The sequence below is a fragment of the Monopterus albus genome, unplaced genomic scaffold, assembly GCF_001952655.1.
Source record: "Monopterus albus unplaced genomic scaffold, M_albus_1.0 scaffold44.1, whole genome shotgun sequence".
NCBI lineage: Eukaryota > Metazoa > Chordata > Actinopteri > Synbranchiformes > Synbranchidae > Monopterus > Monopterus albus.
Window position 1 is genome coordinate 6255 of NW_018127924.1, and position 17202 is coordinate 23456.

Here is a 17202-nt window from a genome sequence, read left to right on the forward strand (position 1 = left end):
TCTGCTTTTAAGTGTTTCAGTGGGTTATCCAGGTCATTTATATAGTCTAACCTTCCCTGGACTAAGACTGGGAGGTAGGATGGAGCTAAAGTAAACATATGCAACCGCAGCCCTGGTGTGGCTGTGATTAGTGTTACTTATCCTTAATCAGTTACTCAACAAATTCCAGCTAACAAATTGTGTAATTACTGGCCTAAATAAATAGAAAGTTTAATGATTAATCGATCAAATAACTACAAGTTTGTTTAACGTGCTCCCAGAAACATTGATACTACAGTACTACTTAAATCATGCAAAGATTTAATGATTCATATTGTTTTTATATTAAATGTGTAACAATAAATTCAAGGCTTCTTCACTTTCCCAGTAAAAATCTGGTTATGTGTCTTCTTCAGTAAGTAAATGTTTTTACCAGCATTTTGGTTCTGGGAACATGGTTGATCTCAGAATTACAGAAATGAAGGAGGTCAGTGGATACGTGCAGGTCAGTGCACCTCCTCATTTACTATATGCATATATTTTGTAAGACTGTGTTCACTTCCCACTTTTTGTGGTATTAGAGAGCCTTTCCACACCCTTTGTTATTGTAGTAATGTGCAACATTAGTAAGAAATCATCATCTCCTCCTCATTCACATGACTTGTTAAACTTTCTCAACAATTAGTGAGAGTGTCTTAGTCAGGATAGTTACAACATCTGAAGCTTTTGATTTTTGATTAAAGCCTCTGAAGAAACTATAAAATCAAAGTACTCTACCTTAATTTCTAAGAACCATTAATTACTATGCTACAAAAGCTTTTTCAAGACCAGTGATGAAGCCCCACACCTAGAAAAGATTGTTGCTTTATATTCCAGAGTACAAATAAATCAGAATGCCCTGCCCCTCCCTTACTACCACCACAGAGATACTCTTGAGCAACACAGTTAATGCAGACAAACTAGTCAGACTAGTCACTGGGTGTCTTTCAGGTGTGCAGTCCTAAAAAGCAGTACTGCACATACACTTATATAAATAAAGATATTTCATGAGCAGATATATAACCAACACACTGCATCTGCAATTTTTTAAAATTTTTTTATCAGTTTTAAGACCGTAGTAGTAATAGCAGTGGTAGTAGTAGTAGTAATGGTGGTATTAACAGTGGTGGTGATAATGCTACTGATAGTGCAAAATGTATTATCAGCATCATTCACACCAACATCAGCACAGAAAGCATCAAACAACCTATTCAATCAATCAGGTAGTCCAGTTATCCCAAGATGGCTGCGGTACCATATGTGCAGTCACAAGTAGTAGTTGGTCTTCCCGTGACCATTGTTGTCATTTTGTTCTGAACAAATTATACAACGTACATTAGTAAAGGTTTTCAAATTGAATAATTTGTTCATCAAAATCCAATTTATGACTTAAGTGTTCCCTTAATTTCTTTGAGCACTGTTGACATTTTAATTAGCTTCACCTGCACTTTGTGTTTAGTGTCAATTAACAAATGTTCGCATGTTAATACTAAACATAAGGATGTTAAATTGGTACTGAGAGGATGATAGTATGTTAGTATTTAAAGCATAAGGCCAGTCATTTTCTATATAGCAGTATTTTTCACAGTAAATGTCTGTCAGTCTCCAATCTGGAATATCTTATTTGTCTGTATGACAGTCCTCTGTTGTTCAAAAATGATTAAAAACACATCAGTGAATCACACCACAGCACTGGGTGACATGTTTCTTCTCTACAAAACACCAGACTTGTATATTTGTTAAAATGTTGCCCCCAAAGCTCCAAACAACCATAGGTTTGTAAAGCTTCTGAAGTAAGCAAGAGTCACAGGCGCATGCGTGAGATCTGATAAAACATATGTGGCCTGGTGAAATTAAACCAGCGCAGGACACAACAATGTCTTTTGGGTGTTTTATTCTGAATATAAATAATTGTGGTTTTCTCCAAACAAAATATAAAAGGAACAAAACAATGAATCAAACAACAGTCAACCCTGTCTCTCTCTCATTCGGTGCGGGACGTTTACAACTGCGCCCTTGCCTTGAAGTACAACAAAAAAAATGCTCTTCCGTTGAAATAAGGAATACAGAAAATACAGAAATAACTGTGATGGCACACTGTACAAACAAACAAAGAGCATATACATTAGACATCAGAAATGTAACATTTCTCCTGCTAGCCTAAAACATAATAATGAATGCGGAGTTAAAATAAAACCTAACTGTACAGAAAGTCCGTCTGCAGTAATCGATGCACGACACACTCCGCAAATCCCACGGGTCACACGCTGGAACTAAAATAAGGAGAAGAGCATTCACTGAGCAGTTGAAAGACACAAGCTAGGTTTAAGGGGATGATCTTTGCTGTGGCCCTCCTCTACACCTTTCAGTACATATTCATACTCTGAAAAGAGTTTAAAGACACACAGATGAAGGTAGTTGTTACCTACGCAAACCTGCAGGCAAAAGAGAAGGAAAGTGTCAACAAATATATTATTACTGTGTTGTTGAATATTGAGGATTTTCTGTCCAATTACTCACCTCAATATCACAATTAATTTAGTTCATATACACCCTGAGGCTTCTTTTATTTTATTTGAGATAAATAAATAATACCACAGTATTAATTACCTTGATGAGGTACTTATCTCCATGCTCCATCTGATACTTGTATGCGACTGCTCTGAACTCCTTATATACCTTCTTTGTCTTTTCCTCAACTTTGGGTTTCACCTGTGAGTGAATGAAATAAAATGTGATGTAAATCTAGACTGAAGCACAGACCAGAGGAGGCTGTAGACTGAAACTCACCTGATCACAAATCTTCTGGATTTCCTCAATGGGAATTGTCTCCGAGTATCCTCCTACCGTGGGCTCCATTGTCACAAGGTTCGTTGAAGTTAACAGAGAAGGCAACGCTCTGCTTTTAAGTGTTTCACTGGGTTATCCAGGTCATTTATATAGTCTAACCTTCCCTGGACTAAGACTGGGAGGTAGGATGGAGCTACAGTAAATATGTAACCGCAGCCCTGGTGTGGCTGTGATTAGTGTTACTTATCCTTAATCAGTTACTCAACAAATTCCAGCTAACAAATTGTGTAATTCAGACATCTGATATTTCCTTAAGCAGGTGTGCACTTGCCAAATTAAAATAGAAAGTTTAATAATTAATCAATCAAAAACTACAAGAAAGTGTTGATTTTAATCATAAACCCACAGAGCTATGGTGCAGCTCCCCTCAGCTCTACTGAGTATTTTAGGGTATTCCTGCTGTGTTTCCTGCGTACTGTACTTGCTCTCATCAGCAGCCCACCTGTTTTCAGCTGAAAAGCTCTGCCAGTGTCACTGTACACTACCTGCTCCACAAAGTTAACAACTAGATAGTGAACAGAGTGGATCATTTAGCAGCTAAAAAGCCTGTTGTTTTCCTCAGGAGTTGGCAGAAACCAAAAACAGAGGTGAAAAAGTATATTGAGTATGAATAGTGAATATCTTATCGGACTTATATTCACCAGGTCGCCAAGACCATAACTCTAAATGAAGGCAATTGCTTCAAGTTTGTTTAATGTGCACCCAGAAACATTGATACTACAGTACCATTTAAATCATGCAAAGATTTAATGATTAAAAATAGTTTTAATGTTAAATGTATAACAATAAATTCAAGGCTTCTTCACTTTTAAAATCACAGTACTCTACCTTAATTTCTAAGAACCGTTAATGAATATACAGAAGCTTTTTAAAGACCAGTGATGAAACCCCACACCCAGAAAAGATTGTTGCTTTCCATACATGCAGTCGCAAGTAGGTTTGCTGTGTCTATCAGCACAGTCTCAAGAGCATGGTGGGAGATACCAGGAGACCCTCCTTTATACCAGGATAGGTGGGTAGGGCCCTAGCAGGGCAACAACATAGCCCTAGGACCAGTATCAGCACTGAGACAGGCCTACAGAATGACTTCCAGCAGCTACTGGTCTGTATGTTTTTGAGTCAACTGTCAGAAACAGACATCATGAGGGCCCCATGTCCTTTAGTTTGACCTATGCCTAGAGCCCAGCACCACGCAGCTAGACTGGCATTTGCTAGAAAACATCAGAATTGGCAGGTCCGCCGTTATCGACCTGTTCTCTTCAAAGATGAGAGCAGGTTCACACTGAGCACATGTGACAGGCATGAAAGAGTCTGGAGATGACAAGGTGAATGTTACGCTACATGTAACATCATTGAGCATGAGTGATTGGTGGTGGGTCAGTGATGGTCTGGGGAGGCATATCCTTGGACGGCTGCACAGACATCCATGTCATAACCAGCGGTACCCTAACTGCTGAGAGATACCAGCATCAAATGCTCAGAGTGGCTGTCAGACCTTACACTGGTGCAGTGGGCCCTGGGCTCCTCCTGGTCCAAGACAATGCCCGGCCTCATGTGGCCAGAGTGTGTAGGGAGCACCTGGATGATGAAGGCACCGATGCCATCGACTGGCCCTTATATTCCCCTGATCTAAATCCAGTTGAGCACCTATGGCACATTATGTATCGGTGCATCCGATGCCACCAAGCACCACCACAGACTGTCCAGGAGCTCACTGATGCCCTGATCCAGATCTGGGAGGACATCCCCAAGAACACTATCTGCTGACTCATCAGGAGCAGCTCAGACGTTGTCAGGAGTGTGTACAGGCACATGGGTCCACAAACACTTCTGGGTCACCTTATGAATTGCCTTGATGAAATTCACACAACTTGGATTAGTCTGCGATTAAAATTGCCACTTTGATTTTCAGTGTGATACTGAATACAGCCTCCATGAGTTGATGATTTTGGTCTTCCCGTGACCATTGTTGTCATTTTGTTCTGAACAAATTATACAACGTATATTAGTAAAGGTTTTCAAATTGAATAATTTGTTCATCAAAATCCAATTTATGACTTAAGTGTTCCCTTAATTTCTTTGAGCACTGTTGACATTTTAATCAGCTTCACCTGCACTTTGTGTTTAGTGTCAATTAACAAATGTTCGCATGTTAATACTAAACATAAGGATGTTAAATTGGTACTGAGAGGATGATAGTATGTTAGTATTGAAAGCATAAGGCCAGTCATTTTCTATATAGCAGTATTTTTCACAGTAAATGTCTGTCAGTCTCCAATCTGGAATATCTTATTTGTCTGTATGACAGTCCTCTGTTGTTCAAAAATGATTAAAAACACATCAGTGAATCACACCACAGCACTGGGTGACATGTTTCTTCTCTACAAAACACCAGACTTGTATATTTGTTAAAATGTTGCCCCCAAAGCTCCAAACAACCATAGGTTTGTAAAGCTTCTGAAGTAAGCAAGAGTCACAGGCGCATGCGTGAGATCTGATAAAACATATGTGGCCTGGTGAAATTAAACCAGCGCAGGACACAACAATGTCTTTTGGGTGTTTTATTCTGAATATAAATAATTGTGGTTTTCTCCAAACAAAATATAAAAGGAACTAAACAATGAATCAAACAACAGTCAACCCTGTCTCTCTCTCATTCGGTGCGGGACGTTTACAACTGCGCCCTTGCCTTGAAGTACAACAAAAAAAATGCTCTTCCGTTGAAATAAGGAATACAGAAAATACAGAAATAACTGTGATGGCACACTGTACAAACAAACAAAGAGCATATACATTAGACATCAGAAATGTAACATTTCTCCTGCTAGCCTAAAACATAATAATGAATGCGGAGTTAAAATAAAACCTAACTGTACAGAAAGTCCGTCTGCAGTAATCGATGCACCAGCTTCTGAAGTAAGCAAGAGTCACCGGCGCATGTGTGAGCTCTGATAAAACATAACACAGCTGTGTATTAACAACTTGATGAGATTTGATTACAAATTATTGAATTTATTCTGAGACCAAGCAAGACTCTGTTCCTAACATGGACATTTACAGAGTGTGGCTTATGTTGACATCTTCCACAGAAAAGTAGATTTGATTGTCTGAAGTCCCATGAAAACTTCCTTTATTGCCATTTAAACAGCTGTCACACTTTGATATATATAGACAGACATATTTTAGTATAGCCTGTGTTCAGTTTGTCTTTCTCAAAATGGGTTTCCCTCTCTTGTTATAACCATTTGTACAAGTCGGAGACTTGCACCATTTTAGAAATGAGACTTTTCAGAAGCAAATGAACATTTGAATCACAATAAATCTCATTTTTGATGTGTTCTTTATTATTCCTTCATAAAACAGTGCAATGACCTGTTTTATACAATTGAATTATGCACTTAATCATTCTTTGATCACATTAGAGATGAACTGCTGCCCATAAAATCATTTCACCGGAATATTATGGTGTTTGATTCTTTAAGGAATAAGGAGAAGAGCATTCACTGAGCAGTTGAAATAGCTCAGAAAGGTTCAATGGGATCTTCTTTGCTGTGGCACTCCTCTACACCTTGCAGCTCAATATCTCCTCCATCACAAGGAAGGTGTTCATAGACCCACAGATGAAGGTAGTTGTTACCTACGCAAACCTGCAGGCAAAAGAGAAGGAAAGTGTCAACAAATATATTATTACTGTGTTGTTGAATATTGAGGATCCTTCTGTCTAATTACTCACCTCAGTATCACAATTAATTTAGTTCATATACACCCTGAGGCTTCTTTTATTTTATTTGAGATAAATAAATAATACCACAGTATTAATTACCTTAATGAGGTAGTTTCTTCCTGCCACAATCTGATACCTGTATGCGACTGCTCTGAACTCCTGATATACCTTCTTTGTCTTTTCCTGGACTTGGCATTTCACCTGTGAGCAAATGAAATAAAATGTGATGTAAATCTAGACTGAAGCACAGACCAGAGGAGGCTCTAGACTGAAACTCACCTGATCACAAATCTTCCGGATTTCATCAATGGGAATTGTCTCCGAGTATGCTCCGAGCAGGTTTGACATTGTCACAAGGTTCGTTGAAGTTAACAGAGAAGGCAGTGGTCTGCTTTTAAGTGTTTCACTGGGTTATCCAGGTCATTTATATAGTCTAACCTTCCCTGGACTAAGACTGGGAGGTAGGATGGAGCTACAGTAAATATGTAACCGCAGCCCTGGTGTGGCTGTGATTAGTGTTACTTATCCTTAATCAGTTACTCAACAAATTCCAGCTAACAAATTGTGTAATTACTGGCCTAAATAAATAGAAAGTTTAATGATTAATCGATCAAATAACTACAAGTTTGTTTAACGTGCTCCCAGAAACATTGATACTACAGTACTACTTAAATCATGCAAAGATTTAATGATTCATATTGTTTTTATATTAAATGTGTAACAATAAATTCAAGGCTTCTTCACTTTCCCAGTAAAAATCTGGTTATGTGTCTTCTTCAGTAAGTAAATGTTTTTACCAGCATTTTGGTTCTGGGAACATGGTTGATCTCAGAATTACAGAAATGAAGGAGGTCAGTGGATACGTGCAGGTCAGTGCACCTCCTCATTTACTATATGCATATATTTTGTAAGACTGTGTTCACTTCCCACTTTTTGTGGTATTAGAGAGCCTTTCCACACCCTTTGTTATTGTAGTAATGTGCAACATTAGTAAGAAATCATCATCTCCTCCTCATTCACATGACTTGTTAAACTTTCTCAACAATTAGTGAGAGTGTCTTAGTCAGGATAGTTACAACATCTGAAGCTTTTGATTTTTGATGAACTCTAGTAGACCTAGGGTGATTTTTTTTAGATTAGACTGTCATGTTCAGTTCGTTTCATTTGGATGTTATACAGTATACTGTGTAACACTACACACCCCACTGCTACAGTAGATTACTACTGTGTACGTGTAACTGTGTGCTCAGTCTAAGATATATCTACATATAATACACAGCACGATTACAGAGAAGGAATCTGTACAAGCAAATGTTTTTAAAGTTTACTTGTAAGTATGGACTACAAGTAAAGAAGTACACTATATCTTTTGTACATGCAATCACGGTGACAAATCAGAAGATATGTGGACACTAAGGTCTGAAGACATGAGCTGGATTTTATCATCAGTGAAAAGAAAAGAAACATCTGGGCCTGGTACTTGCTGAAAAAAACATAAAACACAAGATTAAATAAGTAAATTCATAGCAGGTTTTTGCAATAAGAAACAATCCACTGTGCTGCTTTGCTCCATTTGAATGAGTGTACTACATGAAAGATATCCATTAATTAAAACAAAAAAGCTTCATACTTTGCACCAGTGCACATCAAGTCCTGCTCAACCATGACTGATTTAAACACTGAGCACAAATACATTTTGCGTAGCACTGTTCTCATATTGAACATACCTTTACTGGCAATTTCATTACTTCACTTCAGACACGTAGCCGGCTTGAACATAATTGGATAATTGGTCCAATCAGGTAAAACTGCCAGCATGGAGGAGCCAAATGACTAACACTGTTCAATCATTTTAACAATACAATTCTGAGAAAACAGTAGATATTGTTACAGTAAAAACCTTCAGCCAAACCACAGGGAGAACCTTCAGGTAAATGTTGTCACTTAAAAAATGTGACTCTTGGCTTTTTGTCAGCAAATCTACTGGAACTTCTTCCAGGTGCCAACTGAAACCAGTGACTGAAACTTCCTTACAACTAGATCGGGTGGAGTACTGTCATTTTAAACCATTTTATACAAAGAAAAAAATTCAAGGAGGCCACTTTAGTCAACTGTACCTTTAAAATTCATGCATGTGTAAGAGAAGTTTTGGTGAGTGAGGTTCAAGTTTCTCCTTGATCAGTAAATTTTGTTGCATTCTTATTTCTTGTATTCTTATTTCATAACTACAAATGTCTGAAGAGCTGGCCAGAGAGTAGCAGATTGTAGTGGAGCATAGTGGAGCAGGGAGAGGGGTGCTGGGCGGCACAGAGTGGGTTTATCTGGAGTGCTACCTTCAATTACATACTGTAGCTTTAAATCCAAGATATAAGAAGGACATTATTGTTTCCTCCTACGGTATATGTGACTTGTCAAAATAACACACCATGGAATAGGAGTTTAATAAAAATTAGACACAATTATAAGCAGCACAGAAATACTTCAAATAAACATCAAAGATACACTAGACTACAGAGACAAAGGTCAAATGTCTGCAAAGTTATTTAATTTATTAGTAGGAACAAAATATGCAGCGTGTGCTTAACAAAGAGGAACAGCAGTCACCACATGAAACTAACTGACTATGTGACTAACATATCAGTGGATTAACAAACATGCAACCTAATGTGGCCCAGCACAGCTGCAATGTTCAAGTCTGTGATTAATGATACAGTTTCATCATTTTAACTAAATGGTTTACAGGATTTGATCTGGCTTTATGGAAAGTTAATCAACTTGGTCAGCAGTTTAGTCTGTGTAACATCACCTGAAAGCAAATTCAAGATGCCTATTAAAACTCATCTATAAATCTATAAATCAAACACATCTAAATTCAAACAATCAAATAATATAGAAAATTCTAAAAAGGAATGAACTGAAAACTCTGAGCAGAACTCCTGACACAGTAACTGGTGAACACCAGTCACTGCTCATCACCTGGCTAACACCGTCCCTACAGTGAAGCTTCAGCAGCACCATGCTATCCGGGGGGGCTTCTCAGCAGCAGAGAAAGGAAGACTGGTCAGAATTGAGTGTAGGTTAAATGCAGCTGAACAGAGAGATCCTTAAAGAAAATCTGCTCCAGAGTGAAACAGTCTGAGACTGGGGTGATGGTTCACCTTTCAGCATGACAATGACCTGAAGCATAGAGCCAAGACAACACTGGAGTGGCTTCAGAAATAAGTCTGTAGCTGTCTTTGATTGGCCCAACCAAAGCCCAGACTTAAACCCTATAGAACATCTGTGGAGAGACCTGAAAACAACATTTCACAAATGCTTCCCTTCCAACGTGGGGGGATCTGCCAGGAAGAATGGAATGAACTGTCCACCACCAGGTGTGCAAAACTTTGTAGAAACTTCCCCAAGAAAACCTGAATCTGTAATTTTTGCCAAAACCTCTGGAGAAACTCTAAAATCATATTACTCTACCTTAATTTCTAAGAACCAGTAATTACTATGCTACAAAAGCTTTTTAAAGACCAGTGATGAAGCCCCACACCTAGAAAAGATTGTTGCTTTATATTCCAAAGTACAGATAAATCGGAATGCCCTGCCCCTCCCTTACTACCACCACAGAGATACTCGTGAGCAACACAATTAATGCAAACAAACTAGTCAGACTAGTCACTGGGTGTCTTTCAGGTGTGAAATCCTTAAAAGCAGCACTGCACATACACTTAAAGATATTTCATGAGCAGATATATATAGCCAACACATTGCATCTGTAATTTTTTTTAATCACTTTTATGGCTGTAGTGGTAACAGCAGTGGTAGTAGTAGTAATGGTGGTATTAATCAAACAAAATCAAAAAATTTGGTGTATTCATTTTTATTGTACACAATAGTTCCACTTTGACATGCTCCAATTATGATGATCCACAGTGCATATAGAGTGTGTTATTACATGGTAGCAATGGGAACTGTATATAATATGGCTTTATATATTGAGCCAGGACAATTTGATTTTAACTGATTATAATGAGACTCCAGCCTGTCGGCACTGATGAAACACTTTGTATACTTTTGTAGTCCTATTAGAAGAGCACAATAGGGTCTTGCTTGGTCTTGGATCCCTGCATAGATTTAAGCTCAAGGTGCCCTCCATTACATTGGAGTCCTTCGAAAACATGAAGGTGAACATATTCATTTCCGTTCACTTGGACCTGCAGCAAGAAAGTAAAATAAGACTGAGTTATAATAAACATTTTTCAATTGAATACATTAAACATCCATCCATCATCTATACTGCTTATAGTCATTTTTAGCTGACAGTGGGCGAGAGGTGTGGGATATCCTGAACAAATATGGGCTGACACAAAAAGGCAAACAACCACTCACACTCACATTCACATTCACACCAACAGGCAATTTAGAGTCACAATGAACAAACATAAATGTCACATTTCCATCAACGTTTCTACACTTGTTTACATTTGCTTGCTGTTTGGCTGGAGCTGTTTTAATTACATCATCTTGCTGACGTCTGGTTTTGCTATGGTTTATCGCATCCAGCTAGTTATCTCAATAGACTCAACTCCTAATATTCACCAAATCTGCATTATTCTGCATTTTTATTTGCAGATTTTCTGGACATTTGTTTAAAATTTGCACTAGATTTAAAATGGGTACTTAGCTTGAGAGTGATGACCATAAGCCATTTAAAGTTGTTAAACTTAAAATAAAAGTTACCTTAATGATGTAGTTGGTCCCGGCCACAGTCTGGGTCGCGTAGCTGTCAGCTTTAAAATGAGCATAGTTTTTCCCAGATTTTTTCTCTGCCTGGTGTTTTACCTGAGGAACAACACAGTGACAACAATATCAAAAAGAAATACTGGCCATTGGTAACTGAGGGAAGTCAGTCAACATGCAGTGACCTATTATTATTATTATTTTCTACTTACACTGTCACATATCTCCTGAATTTTTTTGTCAGCAGGCTTTGGCGCAGAAAGGCCTCCTGCCCTCGGGAACATTTTGACAAGATCCAACAGTGGAAATGAGTTTAATCAAAATAAATCAAGTGTGTTACAATGAGATGTTCAAGATGAGTCAGTGAATGATATAAGTTTGTCTTTTGGAGTGTACCATTAATATGTGTGTGTGTGTAAGTGGGTGGGATGATGGGGAGGTTGTTTATTATACAATGACCCAAACCAGCTTAAACAAATACAGCCTCTGAATTGTAAATAACAATAAAAACACATTTAATATTTCTAGTGTAACTTGTTTGAAGTATCACGAAGGGGTGTTCACCCTCTTTTCTGCAAACATTGGTTAATCCAAGGCGTGGCTCCATGGGTCAGTTGACACTGGGAAGAGACAAGCCTGGCAACTAGTGAGTAGTTGCAAGGGCGGAGCCTTGGAGGGTGTCCACACTCTGACAGGCCACCCCCTGGTGCCACCCCTGCCAGAGTAAAAATGTGATGCTTGTCAGTATCATTGAATGAAAATTGAAAACAATGACAAATTGTTGACTTACATACAAGAAAAAATTGTTGCTTTATATTCCAAAGTACAGATAAATTGTAATGCCCTGCCCCTCCCTTACTACCACCACAGAGATACTTTTGGGCAGCACAGTTAATGCAGACAAACTAGTCAGACTAGTCACTGGGTGTCTTTCAGGTGTGAAATCCTTAAAAGCAGCACTGCACATACACTTAAAGATATTTCATGAGCAGATATATATAGCCAACACATTGCATCTGTAATTTTTTTTAATCACTTTTATGGCTGTAGTGGTAACAGCAGTGGTAGTAGTAGTAATGGTGGTATTAATCAAACAAAATTTACTGGTAGTGCAAAATGTATTATCAGCGTCATTAACACCAACATCAACACACAAAACATCAGACAACCTAAAACCTGTAGTGGTCCTAATGTTCTGACTTTTGTCTTGCAATAAAAAACAACTCTTCTACAAGGGAGTCAGAATCAGAAGGCAAAAAGAAAATATGTGGTGCACCTAATTCAATGATTATGTCTTTAGGACGGCACCATTCTAGCAAAAAAGAAATAATTTAAATATCTTCTGCACAATTGTTGCCAACATTGAGCCCAATGCATATGTAGTATCTTTAGACATTTTGGAGCTCTACTAGAAAGTTCTATGGTTTGAATAATATTTGACCACACACTATAAGTTAGAAATTGGTCAGTCAGTTTGAGGTTAAAATACTAAAGCATGCAAATTATCTATGGAAGAAGACATCGATACCGATTGTGCAAGACTGTAGTAAATTTAGTCAGTAAAAGTGACCTTTATCCTGAGATCATTACACAAATCTAAAATACTTGGTATACATGGTAAACATTCAAATATTCATCCATCCATCCATCCATTTTCTAAACCGCATAGTCCCAATCAGGGTCACGGGGGGCTGGAGCCAATCCCAGCCAGCTGCGGGTGAGAGGCGAGGTACCACCTCGACAGGTCGAAATATTCAATACATAACAAACTGCTTCAGAGCAGACTTTGTAATTTTAAGATCTATAAACTTGTTGTGAGCTTATGTCAACAGCTATTACACTCAGGTGACAAAGCAATCTCAGTCATGAATAGACTTGCCTTCATTACTTTGGCCTGCAGCTATTTTACAGATCAGAAGCCACCACAAACACAAAATCAACACAGAACCCAGAACAGGGCCCTGCCCCTCCCTTACTACCACCACAGAGATACTCTTGAGCAACACAGTTAATGCAGACAAACTAGTCAGACTAGTCACTGGGTGTCTTTCAGGTGTGAAATCCTTAAAAGCAGCACTGCACATACACTTAAAGATATTTCATGAGCAATAAAAGTTACCTTAATGATGTAGTTGGTCCCGGCCACAGTCTGGGTCGCGTAGCTTTCAGCTTTAAAATGAGCATAGTTTTTCCCAGATTTTTTCTCTGCCTGGTGTTTTACCTGAGGAACAACACAGTGACAACAATATCAAAAAGAAATACTGGCCATTGGTAACTGAGGGAAGTCAGTCAACATGCAGTGACCTATTATTATTATTATTTTCTACTTACACTGTCACACATCTCCTGATTTTTTTTGTCAGCAGGCTTTGGTGCAGAAAGGCCTCCACACATATGGAGCATTTTGACAAGATCCAACAGTGGAAATGAGTTTAACCAAAATAAATCAAGTGTGTTACAATGAGATGTTCAAGATGAGTCAGTGAATGATATAAGTTTGTCTTTTGGAGTGTACCATTAATATGTGTGTGTGTGTAAGTGGGTGGGATGATGGGGAGGTTGTTTATTATACAATGACCCAGACCAACTTAAACAAATACAGCCTCTGAGTTGTAAATAACAATAAAAACATGTTTAATATTTCAAGTGTAACTTGTTTGAAGTATCACGAAGGGGTGTTCACCCTCTTTTCTGCAAACATTGGTTAGTCCAAGATGTGGCTCCATGTGTCAACTGACCATATTGTTCACCAAGCTGGGAAGAGACAAGCCTGGCCAATACTGACTGACTGTATGGGCGGAGCAGAGGCGTGACTAGTATCACCTCTGGTGGGACAGGCCACCCCCTGGTGCCACCCCTGCCAGAGTCAAAATGTGATGCTTGTCAGTGTAACACCCGACCTATGTAGCTTATCTTTTGTAGGATAAAATATATTAATAAAGGCTGCTGAAGGACTCTGGGCAGAGCCCTGGGTTTCTTCAGTAAATATGGCTGACCGTTGTACCTGTGACTAAATGCTGTATCTCTTGTAACTCTTAATCTAAATCAAAACAAATGGCAGAGCCTCTATTTAGCAGTACCTTGTAAATATAAGGATTTTAACCCAAAGGTTTTAACCAGTTATCACTTCCTTTTTAAACTTAATAGACCTTAATATACTCAAAATAAAACATACTCACTGTATAGTAAATGCAAAGTATGAATTAAATTATTAAATTCAATTAAATTTATAAAACAAAACACAATCATAAGACATTGATCCCTGGTGGGAAATTCACAAGCTATCTAGCAGTGTGTTGGCACAGGTTTGTGAACACCAAGGTCTGCAGACATAAACTGGATTTCATCATCAGTGAAAAGAAAGGTTTTTGGATCTATTGTATAAATCTACAGAAGCATTATCATAATGATTGAATCTGGGTCCGATACTTGCTGAAAAAGTATAACACACAACATGAAATAAGTAAATTCACAGCAAAATTTAGCAATAAGAAAAAACTCCACTGTTTTTTATAGTTCTTAAATGATTTGATATTAAAACCTTTTAAGGTGAAAAAAAAAAGAATAATACAAATGTATTTTAGCCTTAGCTATTAAAGTATCTACAGTAATTGGGTTGGTTTACTTTTGATATATTATATACAGTATTATTATATAAGTAACATCTGCCATGCTTTCATGATTTGTTACTTCTCTTTTCATAGTTGGTAACAATTATTTGAAGGTTTTTACAGCCAGCAGCTGCAACACTTGACACATTCTTACTTTTGATCACAATAACATTTATTTGCCAAATACACACAAAAATGGTTTTCCAATATTTCTTCCCACCAATAGAGCAACTAATTCACTGTCAATGGGACAAATATTTACGTTGTTTATTAGTAGGAACAAAATATCATGCAGCATGTGCTTAACAAAGAGGAACTGCTGTCACAAGATGAATCCGACTATGTGACTAACAAGTCATGAGATTAACAAACACTGCTAACATGCAACATGATGTGGCTCAGCACAGCTGCAGGTTTGATGTCTGTGATTAGTGACACAGTCAACAGTTTTGTCATTTTGTGCGTCCGACACACATGATAAAGCAGATTCTGATTCTAACTGCATGGTTTACAAAATTTAATCTGGCTTCAGGGAAAGTAGATGACTGCTTAAATCATATGCAGGTTAGTGAGCTTGTTCGACAATTTAGCTTGTGTAACACTACCTAAAAGCAGTTTCAGGATTATATACATATACAGTGCCTTGCGAAAGTATTCGGCCCTCTTGAACTTTGCGACCTTTTGCCACATTTCAGGCTTCAAACATAAAGATATAAAACTGTAATTTTTTGTGAAGAATCAACAACAAGTGGGACACAATCATGAAGTGGAACGAAATTTATTGGATATTTCAAACTTTTTTAACAAATAAAAAACTGAAAAATTGGGCGTGCAAAATTATTCAGCCCCCTTAAGTTAATACTTTGTAGCGCCACCTTTTGCTGCGATTACAGCTGTAAGTCACTTGGGGTATGTCTCTATCAGTTTTGCACATCAAGAGACTGAAATTTTTGCCCATTCCGCCTTGCAAAACAGCTCGAGCTCAGTGAGGTTGGATAGAGAGCGTTTGTGAACAGCAGTTTTCAGTTCTTCCCACAGATTCTCGATTGGATTCAGGTCTGGACTTTGACTTGGCCATTCTAACACCTGGATATGTGTATTTGTGAACCATTCCATTGTAGATTTTGCTTTATGTCTTGGATCATTGTCTTGTTGGAAGACAAATCTCCGTCCCAGTCTCAGGTCTTTTGCAGACACCATCAGGTTTCCTTCCAGAATGGTCCTGTATTTGGCTCCATCCATCTTCCCATCAATTTTAACCAGCTTCCCTGTCCCTGCTGAAGAAAAGCAGGCCCAAACCATGATGCTGCCACCACCATGTTTGACAGTGGGGATGGTGTGTTCAGGGTGATGAGCTGTGTTGCTTTTACGCCAAACATAACGTTTTGCATTGTTGCCAAAAAGTTCGATTTTGGTTTCATCTGACCAGAGCACCTTCTTCCACATGTTTGGTGTGTCTCCCAGGTGGCTTGTGGCAAACTTTAAACAACACTTTTTATGGATATCTTTAAGAAATGGCTTTCTTCTTGCCACTCTTCCATAAAGGCCAGATTTGTGCAGTATACGACTGATTGTTGTCCTATGGACAGAGTCTCCCACCTCAGCTGTAGATCGCTGCAGTTCATCCAGAGTGATCATGGGCCTCTTGGCTGCATCTCTGATCAGTCTTCTCCTTGTATGAGCTGAAAGTTTAGAGGGACGGCCAGGTCTTGGTAGATTTGCAGTGGTCTGATACTCCTTCCATTTCAATATTATCGCTTGCACAGTGCTCCTTGGGATGTTTAAAGCTTGGGAAATCTTTTTATATCCAAATCCGGCTTTAAACTTCTCCACAACAGTATCTCGGACCTGCCTGGTGTGTTCCTTGTTCTTCATGATGCTCTCTGCACTTTAAACGGACCTCTGAGACTATCACAGTGCAGGTGCATTTATACGGAGACTTGATTACACACAGGTGGATTCTATTTATCATCATTAGTCATTTAGGTCAACATTGGATCATTCAGAGATCCTCACTGAACTTCTGGAGAGAGTTTGCTGCACTGAAAGTAAAGGGGCTGAATAATTTTGCACGCCCAATTATTCAGTTTTTTATTTGTTAAAAAAGTTTGAAATATCCAATAAATTTCATTCCACTTCATGATTGTGTCCCACTTGTTGTTGATTCTTCACAAAAAATTACAGTTTTATATCTTTATGTTTGAAGCCTGAAATGTGGCAAAAGGTCGCAAAGTTCAAGGGGGCCGAATACTTTCGCAAGGCACTGTAAAT

At 38.3% G+C, this 17202-nt stretch overlaps 2 protein-coding genes across 2 annotated transcripts; both read right to left on the reverse strand.

The window, feature by feature from the left end:
- Positions 1-6263: 6263 nt before the first annotated feature.
- LOC109960090 (cystatin-B-like) lies at positions 6264-6969 on the reverse strand. Its single transcript, XM_020599955.1, has 3 exons — positions 6872-6969; positions 6692-6793; positions 6264-6515 (listed from the first exon to the last, which is right to left on the reverse strand). Exons 1-3 carry the CDS (start codon positions 6938-6940, stop codon positions 6390-6392), a joined length of 297 nt encoding a protein of 98 aa, XP_020455611.1. The 5' UTR covers positions 6941-6969; the 3' UTR covers positions 6264-6389.
- Positions 6970-10534: 3565 nt separating this feature from the next.
- LOC109960163 (cystatin-B-like) lies at positions 10535-11604 on the reverse strand. Its single transcript, XM_020600063.1, has 3 exons — positions 11533-11604; positions 11321-11422; positions 10535-10794 (listed from the first exon to the last, which is right to left on the reverse strand). Exons 1-3 carry the CDS (start codon positions 11602-11604, stop codon positions 10666-10668), a joined length of 303 nt encoding a protein of 100 aa, XP_020455719.1. The 3' UTR covers positions 10535-10665.
- Positions 11605-17202: the final 5598 nt, after the last annotated feature.